Below are 22,030 nucleotides of genomic sequence, written 5' to 3'. Positions count from 1 at the left end.
TCAAGGTAAACATGCGTGATAAACATTGGAAATTGCTTTCTCTGAAAAGAGATATATGCATGAATAGACTTAGTATTCAATTGTGTATCAGTTTTACGCTGTAAACATCTTTTGTTTGTTCCTCGAATTATATTCTAAATAAGATTTGGATCAACACCTAGAACTTTGTAGCATAAGTTGAAAATACGTCTGACCATTGCTCGCTGTTTCTACTTGCTTTAGACGTGATCTCGCATGTGTCAGATAAGCTTTCAATTGACTCGAAACGCTTTCTATCTTGCTTTAGCTTGTGATCTGTAAATGTTGTCACGTAGGAAATATTGTTGCGCAACAGTTGCCACAAGACTGCGGATTTCATGCATTTGTGACAAAAATTAATAGATTGAATGTAAAACATTAAAAGCATTTAAAGAATTTGAAAATGCTGCTGTGATACATTCCACTCATCAAAATGATTAGAAGTAATTCTAATTCTCTTGCAATTAACACAGAGAATTTGTATACTGCACAAAAATCCTAATTCCCGTCCTAAATCTAAAATCGCAAATTTAATATAAATATGAAAATCACTTTTCAAAGCATTTTAATGTAAGTTGCAATATACAGAACAAAAAGACGCTGGAGACTATTAGAAGCTTCAAAGAAATATAATTTACACGTAGACTTATACTTAAATAAAAATTAAACAGTTAATAAACAGCAATATTTTGTACATCAAGTATCGATTTTGTCGATAGTTTATCATCTTTCGTGGACTATAAAATTGTTTAAAGTTCAAAAATTTTAGAAATTTAGCTTTACTATTTTAAGAACATATTTATAAATCTCTAACTTTAATAACATGATATAATAGTATTCCTAGGTCGCTATTTTTTACTACTTTCACGTTCATTATAATAATTTTTCCGTGCAATCCAATGTTTATAGACCTAGGAATTTTCGTCGTCCTCGATACACTATCCAGCGACTTCTTCATAGACCATAAAGCAGCACGGCAGGTTCGAAATTTTCCATAGGCTGTAAATTTTTATAGGCCCTAGACACGCCGTGCCCGACACGTCTATTGGATAAGACGGCCCTGGTTTTGGTTGGCAGTTGAAGTCTCGAGTCGCCGTGGGTTCTGTAGAACATTGCCTCAGAGCCAATTGATGCTCGATTTCTCACGTAACTACGTTCATTGAACGGCGTTTCTCTTTTCTCTCCGAGAAACACGCCCACGTCTACGGTTACACGGACATAGACAGGCTGGCGCGCCCGTGCTCGTGTACGGACCGTAGAATGATGTAGAAGACATCGACATGAGGGAGAGAATAAAAGGGAGATTGAGCAACGTAGCGTTAAGGAGTATCGGCAAGTGTTAAGCACGCCACTCCCGAGCTGTTCACTGCAAAGCGATTCTGGAATCATTGATTCTTTCGGGGCGAACTCGTGAGCGCATCGCTACCAGGAACAATGGAAACAAGTATGCTGGTTCGCGGGTAACGAATGGTGTAATGTAATGAAAAAAAGAAATGATGGAATCGAGGGGTTGTCGGGAGTGACTGCGCTCAGAGAAGACTCGCTGGGAACAACGGACGCGGTACGGAAATCTAGAACGTTTTCGAACGTGTAACTATATTCAATGGATTTGTTTAAAATATTCTTATGCTACTTCAAATGGTTAGAACGATCCATTTTATGATAATTATTTACCTTCATGGCATCTATAAATTTTGGAACTTTCAATTTTGTACAGAAAATTTCGTCACTGAATCGCGAAGTTAATTAAGGTTATTTGTTCTTAAATTTTAATGAAAAAAAACTGCTTACAAGATTGCAAAATCGTCTGCATTAATTGTAAGAAATGGAAATGAAACAGAGAATGTTGTTTCTTTGCAGTAATTGTTGTACACTGAAAATAATATATTCTTAAAGGCTTTTAATTTCCTTAATTTAAATGTTGTCCATTCTATTTTCTTATAAATGTAAAAAATTCGAAGTTTACTTGCGACAATTATACTTTCAAAGCAAGGAAACGTGTATTTCGATTGTTAAATAAAATAGCTAAAAATCCTTTTCCAAATGGAATTCACGAACGACTTGATAATGTAAGCACCATTAAAAATAAATACTGAACTGCGGATTTTACACATTTTTATGACAGAAATGACTAAACGTAAATGCAAAACAGTACTGTACAAAATAGATTAATTTTGGTTGAAATCAAACTAACTTCTTGGGGCAGTTCCGTCGCGGAAATGTACCGGGACCACAGACAAGGTTCAACCCTCTATCATCGTTATAGTCTGAATTAATTGAAAACGATGTTTAAATGAAATTTGTCGGATGGTTTTCGTGAAGTTTATCGTTATTTGGTTTAAGCGTCGCCAAGGGTAAAATAGCGCGGAGCTTTCTGACATAGAGAAAATGAAATACAGTTAAAGTTAGGCGGAGGAACGTTAGCTAGGTACCGAACTAAATTGCAGAGTTCGCAAGCATTAAAAATTTATAATAAAGATGCCGCAATTTGCCGCACGGATGCGGCAATCCCTGGTGTCATGATTTATTTTTGAGTGCGTCTTTGCAAACCCAGCGAAGGAAGAAGACAAAAAGACGAAAATCATGCCACTGCGCAACCAGCTTGAAAGTGTTTCACTGTTCCTGCATATTCTAGGTAGACGTAGGTGGTGAAGAAGATTTTTGCGACGTAGGCTAATTTTTATTGTTGCATGTTTTTTTCACAATTACTCATTCCGGGTTTTTAATCATTTTTAAAAATATTTTGGAGTTATTTCTTCCAACAATATTAACAGAGTTAGACATGTTATTAATATACCTGACTTTTATTTAACGATAGCTATATTTAATAATTTTTATCCTCAACTAAATACGTTATCCAGAATTGGAATAATTATTAACTTGTAATTCTTTCGTGATAATGTCGCAATTTAAAAGTGGGTAGTAAGCTATGAATTTACACAAATAATTTTTAGTAGCATCAATTTAAATCATCGCTATTTATGTAGGTAATTTATTCTTCAAGCTGTAAATAATGTGACTTTAACAAATTTTTTAAAAGGAGAGAGAAGGGAGACTTCTAAAAAGTACATATGTACATATCTGAGGAATCGTTTTCTATTAAAAATTATATCTCCACGAACTGGCTCGCCGTTAATTAATCATTTTAAAATCCGTTTCGCTCGTCGGCACATTATGTACACTTTTCTCCTAAAGTCAATCGTATCTGACCTTTTGCGCAGTTTTGCAACTAATTTAACTTTCCATCCGGTTACTTGCCCGCGTGTATAATACGTTCCACGGAATTCCTTTCACTCGTTTTTGCACAATGTTGAAACAAACGGACGAGCAGACAAAATTTCAGTTTTTGCTCACGGTCGTAATCAAATTTCTCGAAACACGTAACAAACCCGACAACTCGTAGAGAAGCGAACAGACCGATAGAATTTTACTTTTATTTCTATGGATTTAAAAAACACAGAGAGAAATGCATGAATTCATAAGAAATTCTTTCGACGCGTTGTCATAACAATGACTTTCAGATCTCTGAAAACGTCACATCGTGTGTATCGTTGAAATGTACACGTTGTGTAGAAAAAATGTTTCTTTTTACACGATCGAATAATCGTTCGAATTAGTACGGCTAATAAATTTACGTAAATTGGTTAATTAAAAGTAGACAAATTCGAGCAGCGTGTTTCATTTCGCGTGTTTATGTGGCCTTGTAAGTAAACCAGTAATGCAAAAATATGAAATTTGAAATTTGGAATAGAACCAGAACAAATTAGAATTTATAAAATATATTCCAATGGTTATTAGTATTGTCATCATAATGAACTTCGTTTATCACGATCAAAAGACTTTAAGAATATTAATATATTACTCTTAGCTCGCTACGATTATTAACACTAGATTTATGGAGCATAAAAGCAACTATATTAATTTATAAAAGTAACAATAGGACGTTTATTCCGATTTTTAACTAGTGTTATTATAATATCTGCCGCAATTAACAAATATATTGAATAAAGAACTCATAAATGTGTCTTTACAATTTGAATAAACGTAAACAAATTTTATGAATCATTTTGTCGGGTTCCGTAAATCTAGTGTTAAAGAAAGCCAGAAATTTCTATATTTTTTCACCAATTTGTTACAGTCCACAAAGAAAGTGTTCGTTTTGCAGAAAGATCCGCAGTCCATAATTCCGCGTCCTACGCTACTAATAAAAACGTATTACGATTCCTTGTCCAGCGTGCAAAACGTTCTAATGCGAGGGTGTCCCGAGCACGCGACCACAACAATAAGAATACTGTGACACGATCGTCAATGGCGAGGATCGGAGGCGTCGGTAGTTTCGCCGGCGTCCTTATCGTGAACAATAAAATCGCGTGCACTCCGGGAATACCGGAGTCTGAAACGGCCGTGCCAGACGTTACCCCCAAAAAACGAATATATCACTGTTGAAGTTCCATCAAGTCGGCGAGGCCGCATCGGCATGGCCGGTCCCGCGCACGGTTTTAAAATAAACGGCGCGGAGCGGTATCAAAAGAGCGTGTCCGATATACGATCGCGGCCGATCAGCGGCCAGTGTCGAAATCGCGTATCAATCCGGCCCATCGATTCGGAGCTTTGATTCAGCGATATCGGTGGGAAACAAAGCGAGGGCACGAACGCCGCGCGGCTCGGCTCGGCTCGGCGAGTCTAGCTGATCGTAGCTGATCGTAAGCAGAGCGAAGCGATGCAGAGCGAGGCGAAGCAAAGCGGAGCAGAGCGGAGCGGAGCGGAGCGAAGCGTGGCAGGGAAGCCGATCGCGAGCATCGTTGATCGGGATCAATCGGCGGGCACGATAGAGGCCAGTCTTCTAGAGAATAATTTCTGGATCTGGCAGACTCTGCCGTCGATGCACCGGCGAGAGAAGCGAGAAACTGTTGGGCCTCCGCGGCGCGCTTCGCCGTGGCTCGAGTACGAAGAAAGGATTCGAAACGAAAGTTCGGAACGGAGATAGACACAAAGAAGAATCGGAGCATCGGGGCGTTAAGAGGACTCAGAGGGAAGACGGTATCCTCCCGCATACGGTTCTGTGTTGACTGAAGCGACTTAAGTCAACGCCGCGCTCACCTACGGTGTCTGGCACACTAGGTTCGCTCCGGCGTGCGTCACGTGAGGGACAGAGAGGAAACGCGAGGGGTAGCCAGCGAAGGGGTTAGCCAGAGGAGGGGGCCGACGAGGGAGGAGGAGGACGGCGAACTGGGCTGGCGCAGCAGTCGCGAGAGAGACAGGCCCGTGTAGCGGCGAAGGGTTTAAGTATAAGGATACCGAGGCATGCGCCGTCCTATCATATTGATCTCGCCATAGTAACGATTCTCTCTTCTCCGGCGATGTTGGCATGCACTATAGCAGCGGGATGAGGAGGGAAACTCGACGAGAACGGCGGAAGGGGGTTGTACCGCATGGTATACCATGCCACCCGACGATGCGCGGATGTGGGCTGCACAGATCGGAGCGAGACCGTCGACGAGCGAAAGGGAAAAGAAAGGAGAGGGCCGGATTGGTCGGACCAGGACAGACATACCGGAGCGAGAACGACCGCGGGGGTGGAACAGAGAGGAGAGGCATCAGTGGCGGTAGGCCACACAGGGCGCTAGCGCCAAAGAGAGCCGAGGCGGCAGTACCGCGCGGCGTTGCAGCCAAATGAAAATCAGTCCAGCGTTGGTCGCCGGCCAGGGCGCATCTGACAATCCTGTGACCGGATACGGGACCGTCGAGGACATTGTTGAACGGTGGCACGTCCGTGATTAGCATCGATCTCTGGCTAGATCAGGAGGATGTTAGCCGGGGTAGCGTCACGGTGCTGACGGTCAGACGCGCTCTGAGATTGGCGGCGGGGTTCGGACGTCGCGGAGGAGCCGATCAGAGGATTCGTCGTCGGTCGAATGAGCTGTCTCGGCGAGACGCGTAACTGAGCCGTGCAGACACACGTACACACACACATACACACGCGCGTACACAGAGAGAAAGAGAGCAAGAGAGAGAGAGAGAGAGTGAGAGAGAGAGAGAAAGAGAAAGTAAGAGAGAAAGTTCTCTCCCCGTGCATCGTCGGTGCACTCGCGACTCTCGATACCCGCAGTGTCGACTCTGACCAGACCGGGAACGGGGGAAACCGTGGAGCCTGTCTCTCTCCATATCCGACTCTCGCTCTCGCTGACGAGCCTCTCTCGTCGTCGGTGGGACGGATCGAGCGGAACGGTTTAGGTAAAGCGAGAGAAACAGACGAGAAGAGAGATATGTCCTCGATGCACAAAGATGCTGGTGCACGAAGCCGGAACGTCCGTGGAGTTTAGTGCGTGCGAGGTGTACGCGCAGGGACACGCTGCAGGTCCGCGGAGGCTGTCACGTGCCCCTGATAGAGCAAACACGATGCCATTGGCGTGCACCAGGCACGTATGCTTGGGAGGACCCTGAGAACGCTGCGAGAGCTGCTCGATCGTCGGTCAGTTTCGCGTAGTCCTCGGAAGAAATCCATCTCAGTGCCTACTACGTCTGCAGTCGAGTGGTTCCGCTCTGCTTCTGTTCGACGCGTCTCTGCAGCCACGTGCGAGGACAACCGAACGGCGAGGAGGTGGAGGAGGCGGAGAAGCCGGTGGTGGCGGAGGTGGTGGTGATCGTGGAAGGAGCAAACTGCTCCGATTCCTCAATCGAGCAAACATGAGACGTTGGACTTTGATGACTGTTATAGCCCTGGCTACGTTCGGTGAGTTGCCCACGTTACCCACGAGACCACTCTATTTACTCCGTACGTGTCCGGTAGCCGCGGTTTTCGCGTCTGTCGGGTCACTCGTGACTCTCGTGCTAGGCTCTCGTCCTAGGGACGATCGCTTTATGTCGCGACGCGAACGGTCAACCGATAACCTTTTTTGTTTCCCTATGTAATCGGTTTTTTTTTCTTTGTTGTCTCTCGGTTTTGTTTCTTCTTTTTCTTCGTCTTCTTCTCTCTCTCTCTCTTTTCATATTTCTCTCTCTATATATATATACACATATTTCCATCTCTCTGTTTGTCGCTATACATCTCTCATTCTGTGTGTCTTTACATTCGCGCCTATTTTTTCGTCCCCGAGCTCGACACGTTTCAAACGCATAAGACGGGTCTCTGTGTATACATTGCTCCGCACCGCGGGGATTTACGGTGCGAGAATCGTTTTGTGCCGCGCCGGGGTCAACTTTGACACCTCGAGACCGCGACAAAAACCGAACGGAGACCGATGAATCCAGCCCTCCGTCCATCAGAAGAATTTTTAACGTCTGACCGCGGACGATTCGGGTCAGCCAATTTCATCCGATAACAGATAGCGGAGTCGAAACTGGAATCTGATTTATGTCGCTCGTCCCCAGTCGTGTCCCGGCCCGAATGAAATTTCCAAAATATTTACGAGCTGCGACTTCGCCGTCGATCCCGGAGCAAGCCGTATTTCACTGATCGATTTTAATATTAGGATCCCGGTGATTCACGCCGAGAGGACTCGCCGTTCCAATCGGACTCGGGGCGCGTTTGAACCGTTATCGCCGGTGATTAAGAGTCTTTCGGCCGCGGAAAGAATTTCTCTGTTCCCCTGAAAACTGGAACCTGTCACTCGCGAATCCGTACAAATTCGATGAAGCTCCGAGGATCAAACGGAACGCCTCGCGTCTGTGATCCGTAGCGCCGCAGCTCAAAGAGGATTTCGGGACGATCCGGGAATAAGGTGTTGCTTCGCGAGATAACGTGTTGTCCCCGACGTCACCGGCGAAGTTCTCGACGCGTGCGGCGTTTCGTTAACACCTCTGTCTCTCTCTCTCTCTCTCTCTCTTTCTCTCGTTCTCTGTCTCTCCCTCTCTCGGTTCGTAAAGTTCGTATCAGTGTGGCTCAAGTATCTGCAATTTGCGGCATGGAATATTTTCGAGAAATATCGCCGATCAGCGAATCGGCTCTCTCCCCCGGGTTATCTCCTCTCTGTACACTCGGCGGGAACCGTTTGTCAACAAATCGTGGAGGAACGAGGCGATTCCTCCGGGGAACAATTAATTTCCGATTGCGGTGAATTTTAATTGACGCGGTCGCCGGACTAGCTAGCGACCGTCGTCTCCCTCTTATTCCGTTCCGCGAAACGTTTGATTAATTGGGGCTTCGCCACTGCGGACAATCTTCGTTCTTCTTCCGTGCGGCTCGCTGGCGGCGTGGGCGTGAGAAAGGATTCTCGGGGAAAGCCAGTGTTTAATTCACCCACGCGGCTCTCGGAGACCCGCCGATGCGTTCGGAACTGCTCGATCGGGCGGGACCGAGGAAAGAATTACGAGGGAACATTTGCTATGTGGTACGCGGCCGTAACGTCTCCTGAACGCTGGCAGGAAATTATTGGAAATATTCTGCAGCTCGAAATTCATGAAAGTCTCCGTAAACGTGCTTCCGAATTTCGGATTCCCGGAATACCTGACGGAAGCCCTTGCATCTCGATGCGATGGATTACTTCATCTGACGAGATTAGTTCCGGTTCTGTAGCTTAGCTCTTATCGTGTGCCATCGACGACTCGTTCAATTGTTCACACTTCGCGATTAAAGTTAACCCTTTGAACTCGGGTGTTCCCTTTTTGGAGACGTCACAAAATTACTGACAATTATGATTGGACTACGGATATTAAGCATTTACGAAAGAAATGATTAGATGAAATTACAACCATTGAAAACATAATTAAAACACAATTGAAAAATTTTGTAGTATTATCTCCAACTCGTTAAAATTGTTAAGGAAGGAAATAAACATCTATGTAGCTTCTATATCTTGTAATTAATACATAGACAATTTTTATTTTGCATAAAAATCCACAGTCTAATTATAATATTTCCAAGGTTAACAACTTTTTTTTTATTTGAAGGATTAAAGTCGTACTTCGTTTTGTAGAGAGAAAATTGAATACGTCGAAAATAAGGACAGTAGTGATTTTTGAACAAATGTGTGAATCACTGCACATTCGCTTTATGTTGTAAAATAAAAGGACTGTGATTTACTTATATATTGTTCAATAAATTTTGTGACTGCTGATGACGATGACTTCAGTAAAGTATTATAGTAATGCCTTGCAGAAAATAATGTGTACGTGTACTGCGATAAAATTTTGATGTATATTTTTTATTTAGATGTGATTTAGTTTCCTTTCATTCATTAATTTTTAGATCTGTCACAGACATCTTTTCTAAATGCTTCATGGTCATTGCAGTCCATATTTTTATGACTCATTCAGGTTTCATCTTGCAAAACATGAAATTATATGCAATTTCTTCCTTGTTTAACATATCAATTAGTTCACCGACTATTGAATACTTCAAGTAAGCTCAAATTATTTCAATATATGAAATAATTAGTTAAATTATTCTTTATTATTATTATAATTATTATTATTGCTATTAATAATAAGGAACAGTGTTTGTATAATTATTGAGTAACAACAGAACAATCTGCAGAACCTGAAAAAAATTAGAAGGGGTTGTAATCCATAAGTAATAAATAAGTAATTCACAGTTGTTGCAGGTTAATTCATGCAAAACCAAAACGCCATAAACGCTCGCAGTCTATGATCATCATCATCATCATCAGAACTGCAAAACTTTCTCTTAAGTTGACTAACGATTAGAACTGGTTCAATAACAACTCGGTTAATTGAATAAAAATAGTTTAATTATTTAATAGTTTAACCAGAATAGTTTAATTAATGTTTGCTAAGACATTCGTTCATTTCGAGTTACATTTGACCCTGTAAATTCCATGCCCGAGGATAACAATACGCCAGTGTCAGATATGGACGCATATACTATATAGTCAGCCACCCACGCACATTGCGTATAAAATGCGAGCTGACGTGCAGAATACTGAGCACACTAATTTCAGGCAACGCTTAATCATCAGATGAACACGATCGCAACCTAGGCAAAAACGGGACTGACAAAATTACATGGGCAGATCTCTCTTTTTTTTTTAAACTGTACCTAGGTCAACACTATTTTAAGCTTTTCGAAAATTACATGAACGTAAGCTGCAGCAAAAAAATGGCAAGTGTGACTTGCACTTTCTAGGATGAGTTTTGCTGGTGCAGGGAATTTTAAGGTCGAAATGTTGTGCTCTTTTCGAAATGCTGTGAAACCACGTTTTTAAAATAATTTGATAAAAATCTCATTTTTATCCGGCAATCGCGTTTTATTAAATCGATTACATGGGCCGATAAGAGATATTGATAATAAATCGCACCGAATTTGTCATTAATTGGCTGCGGATTTTATGCATCTATGATAAAGATGAATACATCAAATACAAAACTAAGAAGACATTGGAAGAATTTGAGGGTATTGTTACTTTATGTTCAACTTATTACGATTGTTAAAAGAGAAAAGATATTATCGTCTAATTTGTTTTTCTTCTAATTAATTCAGATAATTTTTATTTTGTATAAAGATCCGCAGTCTAATCATTACTGATTATTTGTTCGCGTAGGGGAAATATTTTTGTTAGAAGTTCCTCTCGAAAAAAATTTATGTCAGCTGTATTCGATTATGCAAAACAGATACTGGATAGTTATAGTCGGCACTCGTATTTGCAAACATTTATACAACAAATTTTATTTCCTTCTCTCTACATAATCCTGTCTTTCCGAGGAAACTCCTTACTCCATCAACGTGGAACCGTTTCCATTTATCGACAGCGTAAATAATGTTTTATGTAATTCGAATCACATTTTAAAGCTTTGTGCTCAGACAATTTTCTCTCGAATCACCTTTTTCTCGGAAGTAGTAAGAAACGCTTTGAAGAAAATATTAAAGGATAGAGCGTTGGAAATAATTAGATTATGCAAATAAAATTTGATACGGCATTCTATTGATACAGATTTTACGAAAGAAAAATTGTTAATTTTGGAAGCACTATAATTATAAGCAGTTCTGTTGTTCTTTCTGAGGGGACATTCGGGTACAAAGATTTAAAACTACTATCGCCTGGCAAAAAGTGTTTGAACTCCTTTGAAAACGCAATAACTTTTTTCAAACTGCATTAAATGATTTCAACTTTTTTTTAATGTTAAAGGGACTAGATTATTGTACAATGACGAAAGCATTTTCCTAATTTTGCTATTATTAAGAATAACATAGGAAACAGAAACTCTGATTTTTAACTTTTCTTTTATGTGAGCCTGGAACAAAAATGAAAAAAATGCGTTTTGTAAATCTGAGTAATTTATATGCATATTGAAATTTTTATCGAGATCATTTTTTTTATGGATTTCGAACATTTTTACATCTTTCAGTGACTGCAGCTTGACTACGCGTCAACCGATCTCGATGAAATTTTCAACTCTCTTTCAATTCTCTCTCTTTTCAATTTACATTGCCCAGATCTACAAAACGCAGTTTTCAAATTTTCGCTCCAGGCTCCGATGAAAAAGTTATAAAACCCGAATGTTTTAGTTTCTTTTTTATCATTCAAATTAATAGTAAAATTAGAAGAAAGTTAGTCAATTAGCCCAGTTTTGAAACAGTTATTACGTCTTAAAAGGCGTTCGAATACTTTTTTTCCAAGGATCGTATTTCAACCCTGCAATCCGGTGCTGGAAACGTTGGAAACTCGGGGAATAATCATTCAATATTAAATCCGACTAAAAACTGCTCGATTACTACGACGACGTGACCGCAGCGGATGCACGCGAATGCAGGCGCAAAAACATCTCTCTTGTTCTCGGCGCATCGATACAATTTCAACTCGAATTCCAGCGGAAATGAGTAGCGTAGGTCCGAACCACGCCTTTGCATTCGCGAATGTAAGAGTGTCCGGACGTATACGTATGGGTATTGGTTTCTATCTTCGCCTGGGTGTACTTCATCCCGCTCAATTAATTTCTTGTAACAAGAGATCCGTTAATTGGATCCAAGGCAATTTCACTTCGTACACGGGTCTAATCAGCAACCGCAGGGACAATGGGTCGAGTAAACATTACGTACCAGTATTAAGCACGGATTAAATTGAGGGGTGCGAGCACGCTTTGATTCATCTTGCAGTGCAATAAAAACGGAGGGCAAAAAAAATGCGGCGGGCACGGATTCGCTCCACTTGTTCATCGGCACGCGGCGCGAAACGTATCAATTATATCGGGGACGCGTGGAGCACACCGGCGCGACGCGACGAGACGCGGCGCGACGCCGCGCGGCGCTTTGAGCGGACGCCTAAAAATACCCGGTAGTAATGAAACATAAATTCCGAAACGGTTGCATTGTCGCGCGATTAAATAGCGCGTCGACCTGAAACATGGAGCGAAATGGCAACAATATGCCGCGCGCCGTTCGATGCGACGGTGACAATTGTCTAAGCACGTTCAGTCTGATTTCGTGATCCCATCGTCGCGTCGCGGCGCGTCGGCGTCGACACGCTCTGCGGTCGGAAATGGGATCAATTATATGTAATATCCATTAACATACTTAGAATTATCGATAGATAACGAAAATTGCTAGATAGTTTCTAACGGGGAAATTCAATTCACGATAAAGTGGCACGGATGATTTTGCCACGAGGAGCAAAACTGCGGCGGTACCTTTTAAAATGTTACGAACTTTTTCTACTGATTTATGTTAGAAATATACTGTTGATAAGTGGAAAAGGACAAAATTGACAATGAGCAAAATAATGTTCTTGTAAATGATGATTTTGAAAATGTATTACTTGAAAATCTTGAATTTATTTATCTACTTCTTTGTTCTTTTGCAGCCAGCGCATTCTATATGTGTAGTTTTGAACGAAAGAGATATTCCTGACTGCAATTAGTACTGTAATACAAGTTTGAAATTATATACTACGTCTCTCAGGTTATCAAAATCTAGATTGAATTTTTAATATCGTATTTAATATCCTGCTGATGATTAAGTAGAATTCCATTTCCTATGGTAATAACTTTTCTAAATCAACGATTACCAGGAACTGTATTAAATTCTACTGAATTTCCAATCTCACCGGCTTCCGGTAAATTGTTGAAGACTACATAGTAAATTCTCCCGAAATGACACTCAGATTGTACACAAAAATGGACAATTTGGGAAGAGGAGATACGACTCGAATAATCGTATCTCTGTTTCCCAAATTGTCCATTTCTGCGTACAATCTGAGCGTCAATTAGGGAGAATTTAATGTAAACACCTAAAATATCACAATCATCTTAACGCTATAAGTATGATTTGAATTTTTCACTGGTAGTTTAATATGATTTTTGCGGCACAAGAATATGTCCTCAATGTCACACAGTAACGACTGTGATATTGTCAATCATTGTAACTTCTGGCCGATATTATTAACCATTCTTGCCTTTTGCTGTAGCCATTTATAGAACAGTAATTTATCGATTCTAATTAATAAGCAGCAATACTAGTTGCTCATCGCGACTATCATGGTAAAGACAATTCAAGCAATTGTTATTATTCTTTTAGACTTTAGTTCGACCAGAAAGTCAGTACCTTCGATATTAAAATTGATTCAGCTTCAACGGCGATCGTAAAAATGCCACTTTGAAAGGGCAGACCGAATCAGGAAGTACTTGTCGAGAAAATCGTGGGACAAGGTTCGGGAAACTAAGATTCGAGAAAAATGTGTTTAAAGTTTTTCAAACAGGTCTTCTAAAGTTTCGCAACTTCTACAATTTTGCAAATTATATAAAACCTTTAAGGGCACATTCATAAAGTTATAAGGGCCGAAATGATTGGGAGGAGTGAGTTTAAAATTTTTCTATGGTACTTACTGCGCATGTCGTTAAGCAGACTTTTCGGTATTACCTAGCAGTGTTTGAAAAACGTTAAAAAAATTTCATACAATAGTAATTGTTCTGCCCGAAGTTTTAACTGTTCTGTCGGCTCGTGCCAAACAATTTCCCTGAATGACGACCGTAAAATCAGCTGCTGCAGTTTTACGACATGAAAAGGGAAGTGTAGATTCTAATCTGCGAGAATATAGTTATCACATGTACCATCGGGAATAAAAAACTATCATCGTCTCGTAAAGATTGAATTTTATGCGCATTGATTCATTGTTTTTTCGATACATTGTATTATTTGTTATCGAATTTTGAAATTTTTAGATGTGCATTAATTTTGATGACAGTATGGATTCTTTTCATTCAGTCAAAATTATTACATAACTATTCAGTGATCAAGTAACTTTTGGGAATAACGTACATCTACGTTTATATTTCTAATGTTTATTCACTTTATGATCGCTAAAGAATTATGAATGACCAATCTAAAAGTACACTACTGATAAAGTCCTCTACATTTAATGTCAATTATTTTAATCAGATGTATACACTGTATTCATTATTACACCTAAATTATCAATTCTATAATATAGTAATATATTCTATATTATATTCTGTAATAAATATTCCATAATAAAATTTCTATAATATAGTAATATAGTATATAATATAGTTTTAATTCTATAATATAATGATCTACTGACATTCTATAATATAGTTCGCCATATTTTTCATTGCTTAACATTTTTATAGTTGAACCCTTACATTTGTTTACTGTAATTAACATCATCAATTCTCTTGTTGAAAACATATTATTTCATCGGTGTCCGTTAACGTTACCGATAACAACAAAATTGTAGAAATAACAGACCTCTATATTCGTATACTTAGCAATAAATTGTTTAAGATTTTGTGTTGCACGTTTCCAGTAATCGTACAATGACGTAGAATGGGTCATTGTGAACCACCGGGTAGACCCCAATCAAACTATGGACGCAGTGTAGTCGGGACATTGACACACGCAAGCGACAGAAACAGTGAACGTGGATCAGATATCGTTGACCATACTACTTGAAGTACCTTAGAACCCAATAGTCTCTTTCCTCCTCTCTGCACGCAACCCTGACATGCAATCTTTCCTGTTACATTCATCACCGTGTTCTCCATCATTGGCCTCGGCTACATAAGCTAATTAAACCATCAACGTCATTCAGAAACGAGATTGCAGATATATCGCGCACGTGCTACGCTACCGTTCCCAATGTCGTTTAACTTCGGAACGTTGCGCTTGGTATACAGCAAAATACTTTTGAAAGCGAGATAAAGCAATCTCAGCGGTCGGCCAGTTCGTGAACCTGCAATCGATGTTCACGCTGACTGCGTCATATCGACGCCCATTTCTTAGCATTCAATCCTTTCCGTTACGTTGACCATTTTATTTCACGTCGGTTATCCAGGTTGTGTAATCGATCCTCCGTAGGCAGCGTTCATAATGACTTCTTAAATTGGAGACACGTTCGTTCTCGATAATGCTGTGGATTGAAACGTCCTACAGCGAGGCATTTCCACCGGAGAAAACGAAAAGAAGCTATTTCATAAAAATATTCCCATAACGAAACGAATTTCATCGAAGCGACTAAAAAAACGTGCAGCAAATTTTGAGACATTGTGAAGAAGACGCTTCGATCTTCGAATCTGTGGCACATTCATTTATGAAAAAAAATTCTCTAATGCTTTCGGTGAAAGCATTTGCTTTCTATTTATCATCGAGTAAATCTGTGTCTTCGGGTGTCTGCTTGCTATATCATGTAAAAACATGTTAAAATAAAATGAACGATGCATTGTGAAGCTTCAGGCTTTAAAATAAGTCCACGTTGATCGTTGTATGACTCTTTTTACGAAATCAATAGCAAGTCGAATATCTTTTCTGAATTGTAATCGTTTTATTTAATTAATACGTTGATTTCCACGTAATATTTCTTCGAATCAATATCAAGTGAAGCGAAGCGGTGAAATTCGAAAAAGCTACAAATAACCACAACTCAGAATTTATCCAGCAAATGTCAGCACGATCGTATCTACGAGATCTTTTGTTCTGTCAATTTATAAATTAATCAATTGATACTACTTACTTCTAATACACCACATAGGCATATTTTTATAAATTTTTCCTAAATTTAAGAAGGAACTTCAAGGATTTTCCCACAAAATTGCTCGAAGTACAAATTATTTTATTGTTATAAACATTATAACACTTATTACTTACTCGAGTGTGAAAATGGTACGTTTACCCTAAAGTTATTTGCGTCGAATGGAATAATTTTATTTCAGTACAGCCGAAATCCAACATTAGCTTCTAAGAGCTGCTAAATTATGAGTCTTCGAATAGCTGGGCTAAAATAGATCTAGACACCGCCGTCTGCGGATGAGACCACGGTGTTGTCAGTCATAAATATCTTAACCGATATCGTACGTTTACTATCCTACAGTTCTACTATTGAAATCGCGTGTTAAATAAGCAATACGTCGTTTAATAATTTCGTGAAAAAAATGGATAACGTCTGAAAATATTTAAACAAAAACAATCAGATTTTGCAATTTCTATTTACACCAAAAGAAATAAACTAATTAAGGTTATATTCGGATATATTTACTTATTTAACCGCATTGAATTATTTGAACTTGAAAATAGCGATAGCGTCTCATTTTCTATTCATAAATTCCGCAAGCTATTCGAACGAATAGTTTCCATTGTTGGGAACAAAACTGTAATGATGATCATTTTATCATCCTAATCATTTATCATACTCGAGTTATCTGATACATGACAGCAGATCGTTGTAGATAACGGTGTGTATTTAATTGTTGTTAACCTCACTAATCATGGAAATTGACATGCTAAAATGAGAATTATCTATGACGGAATCTAATAGTTCTAAATAATTTAATTGATCGTATTGACTTCGAAGAATTTTGAGAACAAACTGAATCGTCCACACGATTAAATCTCGTAAAGTTAGTATGCATTTGAACTTTGACAACAGGGGACAGCAACCTGAAAATATTAAGTTCATCCCGCAGTGCAATCTCGATAGAATCTATTGTGTTTTCCTGTTCACAGTATGCACTTAAAAAGGTTTGGGTCTACTTGATTGAAGTTTGATTATACTTGAAAGTGTCGCTTCGATTTCTTACAGTATTGATAAAGCGCCGTAACCTATCTCGTTTAGATACCAATCAACTTGAATTAGTTACATCATTGAATTAATTACATTGAAGCTGTACACGATTAAAAATATATTTATATATATAAGCTCTATAAGTAATTAAAAGTAGATTTAAACTCCGTAAGCAATTAAAAATTGATTTAAATTCTGTAAATGATTAAATGATCTGTTAGCGATGTAAACCTAAATAAATGGAATTTAGTACTACAAAGGTGAATGTTCTGTTATCCGAAGATTTCGTTATCTGAAAACTTGATTCTCTGTTCATTCGAACAGTAGAGATTGTGCTATTACGCGCAATACTATTACACGCCGATTGCGTCACTGCCACATCGATGATCATTTTGTAATCCTCCAGTGTACTGGTGAAGAGAATTCCCATGCATACCTGCGAAGAATGCACAGGATTCGTTCTACAGTAAATTCTCCCTAATTAACGCTCAGATTGTGCACAAAAATGGACAATTTGGGAAGAGAAGATTATTGGAGCCTCGCGGCTCGTTTTTATAGTTGTTGATAATCGATAACTATAAAAACGAGCCGTATCCTATTCGAGTCGTATTCCCATATTGTCCATTTTTGTGTACAATCTGAGTACCAATTACGGAGAATTTACTGCATTTCGTATACTTTTATTAATAAGAAATTTTGTCACGTAAAAATATATTTCTTCAGGCTATTGAGGAATATTCGGAAAATTAAAACAGGACAAATGTAACAATTTTTTAAACACAAACATTTATTTTAATTATCGAAGAGGCAAGTTATTATACGATAGAACAATATTGTTATATAGTTGAAGCAGTTGTAAGTAGAATAGTCGTAAGTAGAATTAACAGTTGAATAACTGTTAATTCTAATGATACTGAGACTTATTCTCGAAGTTATTGTTCTCAGTATGATGACGCAACAGACAAGATGGTTCTACATGAGAAAACTAAGTCACAAATGTAGAATAAAATTTCGTATTCCGTGAAAATTGAATTTGAAAATGGATCGAGCGTGCGTGTTGTTGAATAGCAATTGGCTGCCGAGTCTGTCCATGGCCAGCCGGTTCTACTTCTTGTAAATATTAATGCCTGCGAACCCGACGAATTTCCAGAATCAATTTCCTTGAAAACGAACCAACGGATAACAAAATTTTGTCGCACATTTTCGATTTATTTTCTCGCGTAGACGCATTCCCTTTGTCATTAAAAGGTATAAACAAATATAGTGTCAATAACACGTACCGCATTATATCGATGCAATAGTAACTTATTTTGTAGTATATTCAATTTTATTTACAAAACAACGAACAATACCATTAGTTATTATGTTATTATTTATTGTTGTATTAATTATAGACGAATTATTTCTTTCCAATGTTAGATCCGCGTTCGCTCTTGCGTTTGCTCATTCACTATAATCTGCTCTGATTGGATCAACGTGTTCCCAGGGAAATTAAAAATTACCCGAATTAATTAATTTAGTCATTGCATTCAAATGTGTAGCGCCTAAGCTTATCACATCGATCAGTTCATGAATTATTTCAGTTCATCCGAATCCTAGTGGGGGACTCACTGTAATGTTAGTTGCAGCATCAAGCATATTGTCACTTCTATTGAATTATTATTAAACAAGTTGTTCCGATGATGTCTTTTATAACACCGGCTGCGACAATTCATGCGTTCAACCTCCGATTCCAGAGACGATAGTTACAGAATCAAGCTTCTTGCCTTTTCTGCTCTTTCATTACTAAAAAAATAGTTTTGAGTTCGTCCTTTATGATCACTGACGCGTCAATCACCGCGCGTTTGATCTCCAAATTCAAACAACAACGGTCGACCCCTTCTCCAAGTTAGCAGGAGTGAGTAATTTCTAATAAAGAGCTCTTCTAGCATGAAGCATCTTGTCTCTTGAACGCTTCCATTAATGAACAAGTCAATAACAACTTTGTCTATTATGAACAGCGGTGCGACAATTACCGCGTTCCACCCCAAATTTCTGAGCAAACGAAGTCAGCTGCAGTTACGAATCGCGAGAAATCAGTCAATTTCGATAGAGGATAGTTGGAACATCAAACATCTTGTCTCTAATGCATTTCAATTAATGAACAAGTTGCTTAGGCTTTATCTTTCATGAACATCGGCGCGACAATTGCCATGTTCTATCCCAAAATCTGAGCAAACAAAGTCAACCGCAGCTACGAATCACGAGAAATCAGTCAATTTCGATAGAGGATAGTTGAAACATCAAGCATCTTGTCTCTAATACGCTTGAATTAATGAGCAAGTTGCTTCGACTTTATCTGTCCTGAACACCGGCGCGACAATTGCCATATTCTATCCCAAAATCTGAGCAAACAAAATCAACCGTAGCTACGAATCACGAGAAATCAGTCAATTTCGGTAGAGGATAATTGAAACATCAAGCATCTTGTCTCTAATACGCTTGAATTAATGAGCAAGTTGCTTCGACTTTGTCTGTCGTGAACACCGGCGCGTCAATTGCCGCGTTCCATCCGAAAATCTGAACAAACAAAGTCAGCCGCAGCTACGAATTACGAGAATCACGCGAAATCCAGTCAATTTCGTTACAGAGTTGTTGCAACATCAAGCCTCTCCTGCTCTTCCATTACTAAACGACACGTAGTTCCGAGTTCGTCCTTTATGAACACCGATGCGACAATCGCCGCGTTCAACCTGCAAATTCGAACAACGAAAGTCAGCCGCCACTCCGAGTTGGCAGAAGTGAGTAAATTCCAGCGCGAAGCTGTTGGAACATGAAGCATCTCAGATCTCTGGTACATGAACTTCCTTTAATGAACAAGTTGTTAACGGCATTATCTTTCTTCAACGCCGTTGCGACAATTACACCGCGTTCCGTCTCGGCATCTGAACAGAGTCAGCCGGAGCTTCGAATCGCGAGAAATCGGCCGACTTCGGGGTAGAGGGTAGTTGGGGCATCGAGCATCTGGAATTCCCCGGCAGCAAAGTAAATGTCCCATCGTCGGCGCGCGTTTGTCCGCTCGTCCGCTCGACTACCGGCGACACCGGTGCACTTTTGTCAGCGTGATAAAGCAATCTCAGGAGTCGGAGCAGTTTGCGGACCTACAATCGATGAACACACGCCGACTGCGTCACGCGAACGTCGATGACCACTCCGCGCGGCAGCTCGCGGCCGCGGCCGCGGCGCGGATCAGAGGAGAGCAACGGGAAGCGGAGCAGGGCAGAGCGGAGCGGAGCAGAGCAGAGCAGAACGTTGCATCGTCGGCTGCGAGTCGATTCTGCGAGCGGCGCGTGTGTGCAGGTGCGGGGCAGCAGACCTTACTCGTGCATCGAGTACGCTTGCTGGCCGGGATACTGCGTACGTACGCGCGCACTTGCCGCGTCGGTGGTCGTGGGCGTGCGTGTGGGTGTACAACGGGGCAGAGTATCGAGCGCGCGCGCCTACCGCCTCCGCTCCGCTTGAAAAGCAGAGGACACTGTACGAGAGAGAGTCGGCCGCCCGAGCGGCGCCCCACGCTCCGCTCCTGGATGCACGGTGCACGGTGCACGGTGCACCTGGCCACACGTACAGGGAGCGACACACGCGCCAAATCACATGCTCACCCTCTCATCTTTCGCCCTTCCCTCGTTCCAGCCCCGCATCCGTCGCCGCGCTTCCGTTCGCGCGCGTGCCTCTTTCGACGGCCGCGATCGTGCACGTCAAGAGTGAAAACTGTGCCAAACGGCGCGCTGCGTCACGCCGCTCTCTCCGCGGGAGAAACCCACGGCAAAACAAGCTTCACCGGCTAGCCTGACCGTTTTCCATTTCGCCTGACGAGTGCCTTTAACGGAGCCATCCCAAGCCGCGGCGCGGCGTTCTACTCGTCCACTGACTTCACTCGTTTGAACGCCGCGCAGTGGGGTATTTCGTCGATTTAAACGGTCGCAATTATTTCCATTATTTGTTTCGTTAGAAACACGGTTTTAGAAGGATTTCTGGAGAATGTTTATGTTATTCGAGGACAAAAAGTCGTCCTAATGCGGCTCTTTGATGGTTTAATCGGTCTTAATGCAACGATGATCTGCGAAACTAAAAATGAATATGATACGAAGTACAGTAAATTCCCTCTAATTGACGATCTGCTTGGAAACTAAAATGGACAATTTTGGAAAAGGAAATACGATTATTCGAACGTTACGGCTCATTTCTATAGTTACCGATTGTCAATAATTATGAAAACGAGGTGCAAGGCTTGAATAATCGTAGATCCTCTTTTTAATGACACATGGAATACCTATTCAGTAAATTCTCCTCAATTGACCCTCGGATTGTACACAAAAATGGACAATTTGGGAGAGGAGACGAGATTATTCGATTCTTGCGGCTCGTTTTTATAGTTACCGATTGGCAATAGCTATAAAAACGAGCCGCAAGGCTCGAACAATCGTACCTCCTCTTCTCAAATTGTCCATTTTTATTGTACAATCTGAGGGTCAATTAGGGAAAATTTATTGTATAGCTAAATCCAACAGGAAACGTATGTAACTAATATAGTATATACAAGATATACATACATCTACGAGAAACATATACAGGGTGGATCACCACATACATAAAAAATGTATATATTGTTTTTAATACGGTGACATGTTACCAAATGCTACTGTATTTACCAAATAATTGTTTCTGAACTGATTTCGCTAACAATTTAAATCGGATTCCATCTTAGTAAATATCTGCACGAAATTACGTGTCAACGTAATTGCAGCGATGGAACGAAAATGCTTCGAAAATTCATGGACGGTAATATTGTCGAAAAGATGGAAATCGTATCGCCTTTGGAAAGGTAACATGGGTTCCAGAGTATTACGTGGAGTTGAAGTATCGCGTTGAAGTTAATCCATCTTCATCGATTAGTAGATTATCAAGGGAGCTTGTCGCATCAAAATTCACCGTGCACCGTTACCTTCCGTAGCTTATAATAATAAGCTTGATAAACCGAAGTTCCTAAAGGCGTCATACCTTTT

The 22,030-nt window shown here is 40.4% G+C and overlaps 1 protein-coding gene across 3 annotated transcripts in view; it reads left to right on the top strand.

Annotated features, from left to right (window-relative positions):
• Nucleotides 1-5,678: 5,678 nt before the first annotated feature.
• nAChRa7 (nicotinic acetylcholine receptor alpha7 subunit) overlaps nucleotides 5,679-22,030 on the top strand; it is a 385,318-nt gene continuing 368,966 nt past the window's right edge. For 2 of the 3 annotated variants that reach the window (XM_033468053.2, XM_033468052.2), the window contains exon 1: nucleotides 5,680-6,751. Coding sequence is in view for 2 of the 3 variants with exons in the window: in XM_033468052.2 (XP_033323943.1) it covers nucleotides 6,706-6,751 (46 nt within the window). In the remaining variant the exon portion in view is untranslated. Of the gene's footprint in view, nucleotides 6,752-22,030 lie in introns of all 3 variants that reach the window. The other variant, XM_033468051.2, reaches the window with a different exon arrangement.

The sequence above is a fragment of the Megalopta genalis genome, chromosome 11 (assembly GCF_051020955.1).
Source record: "Megalopta genalis isolate 19385.01 chromosome 11, iyMegGena1_principal, whole genome shotgun sequence".
Lineage (NCBI taxonomy): Eukaryota > Metazoa > Arthropoda > Insecta > Hymenoptera > Halictidae > Megalopta > Megalopta genalis.
Note: the sequence above shows the minus strand (reverse complement) of the source record. Positions and strands in the feature narration are given on the sequence as shown.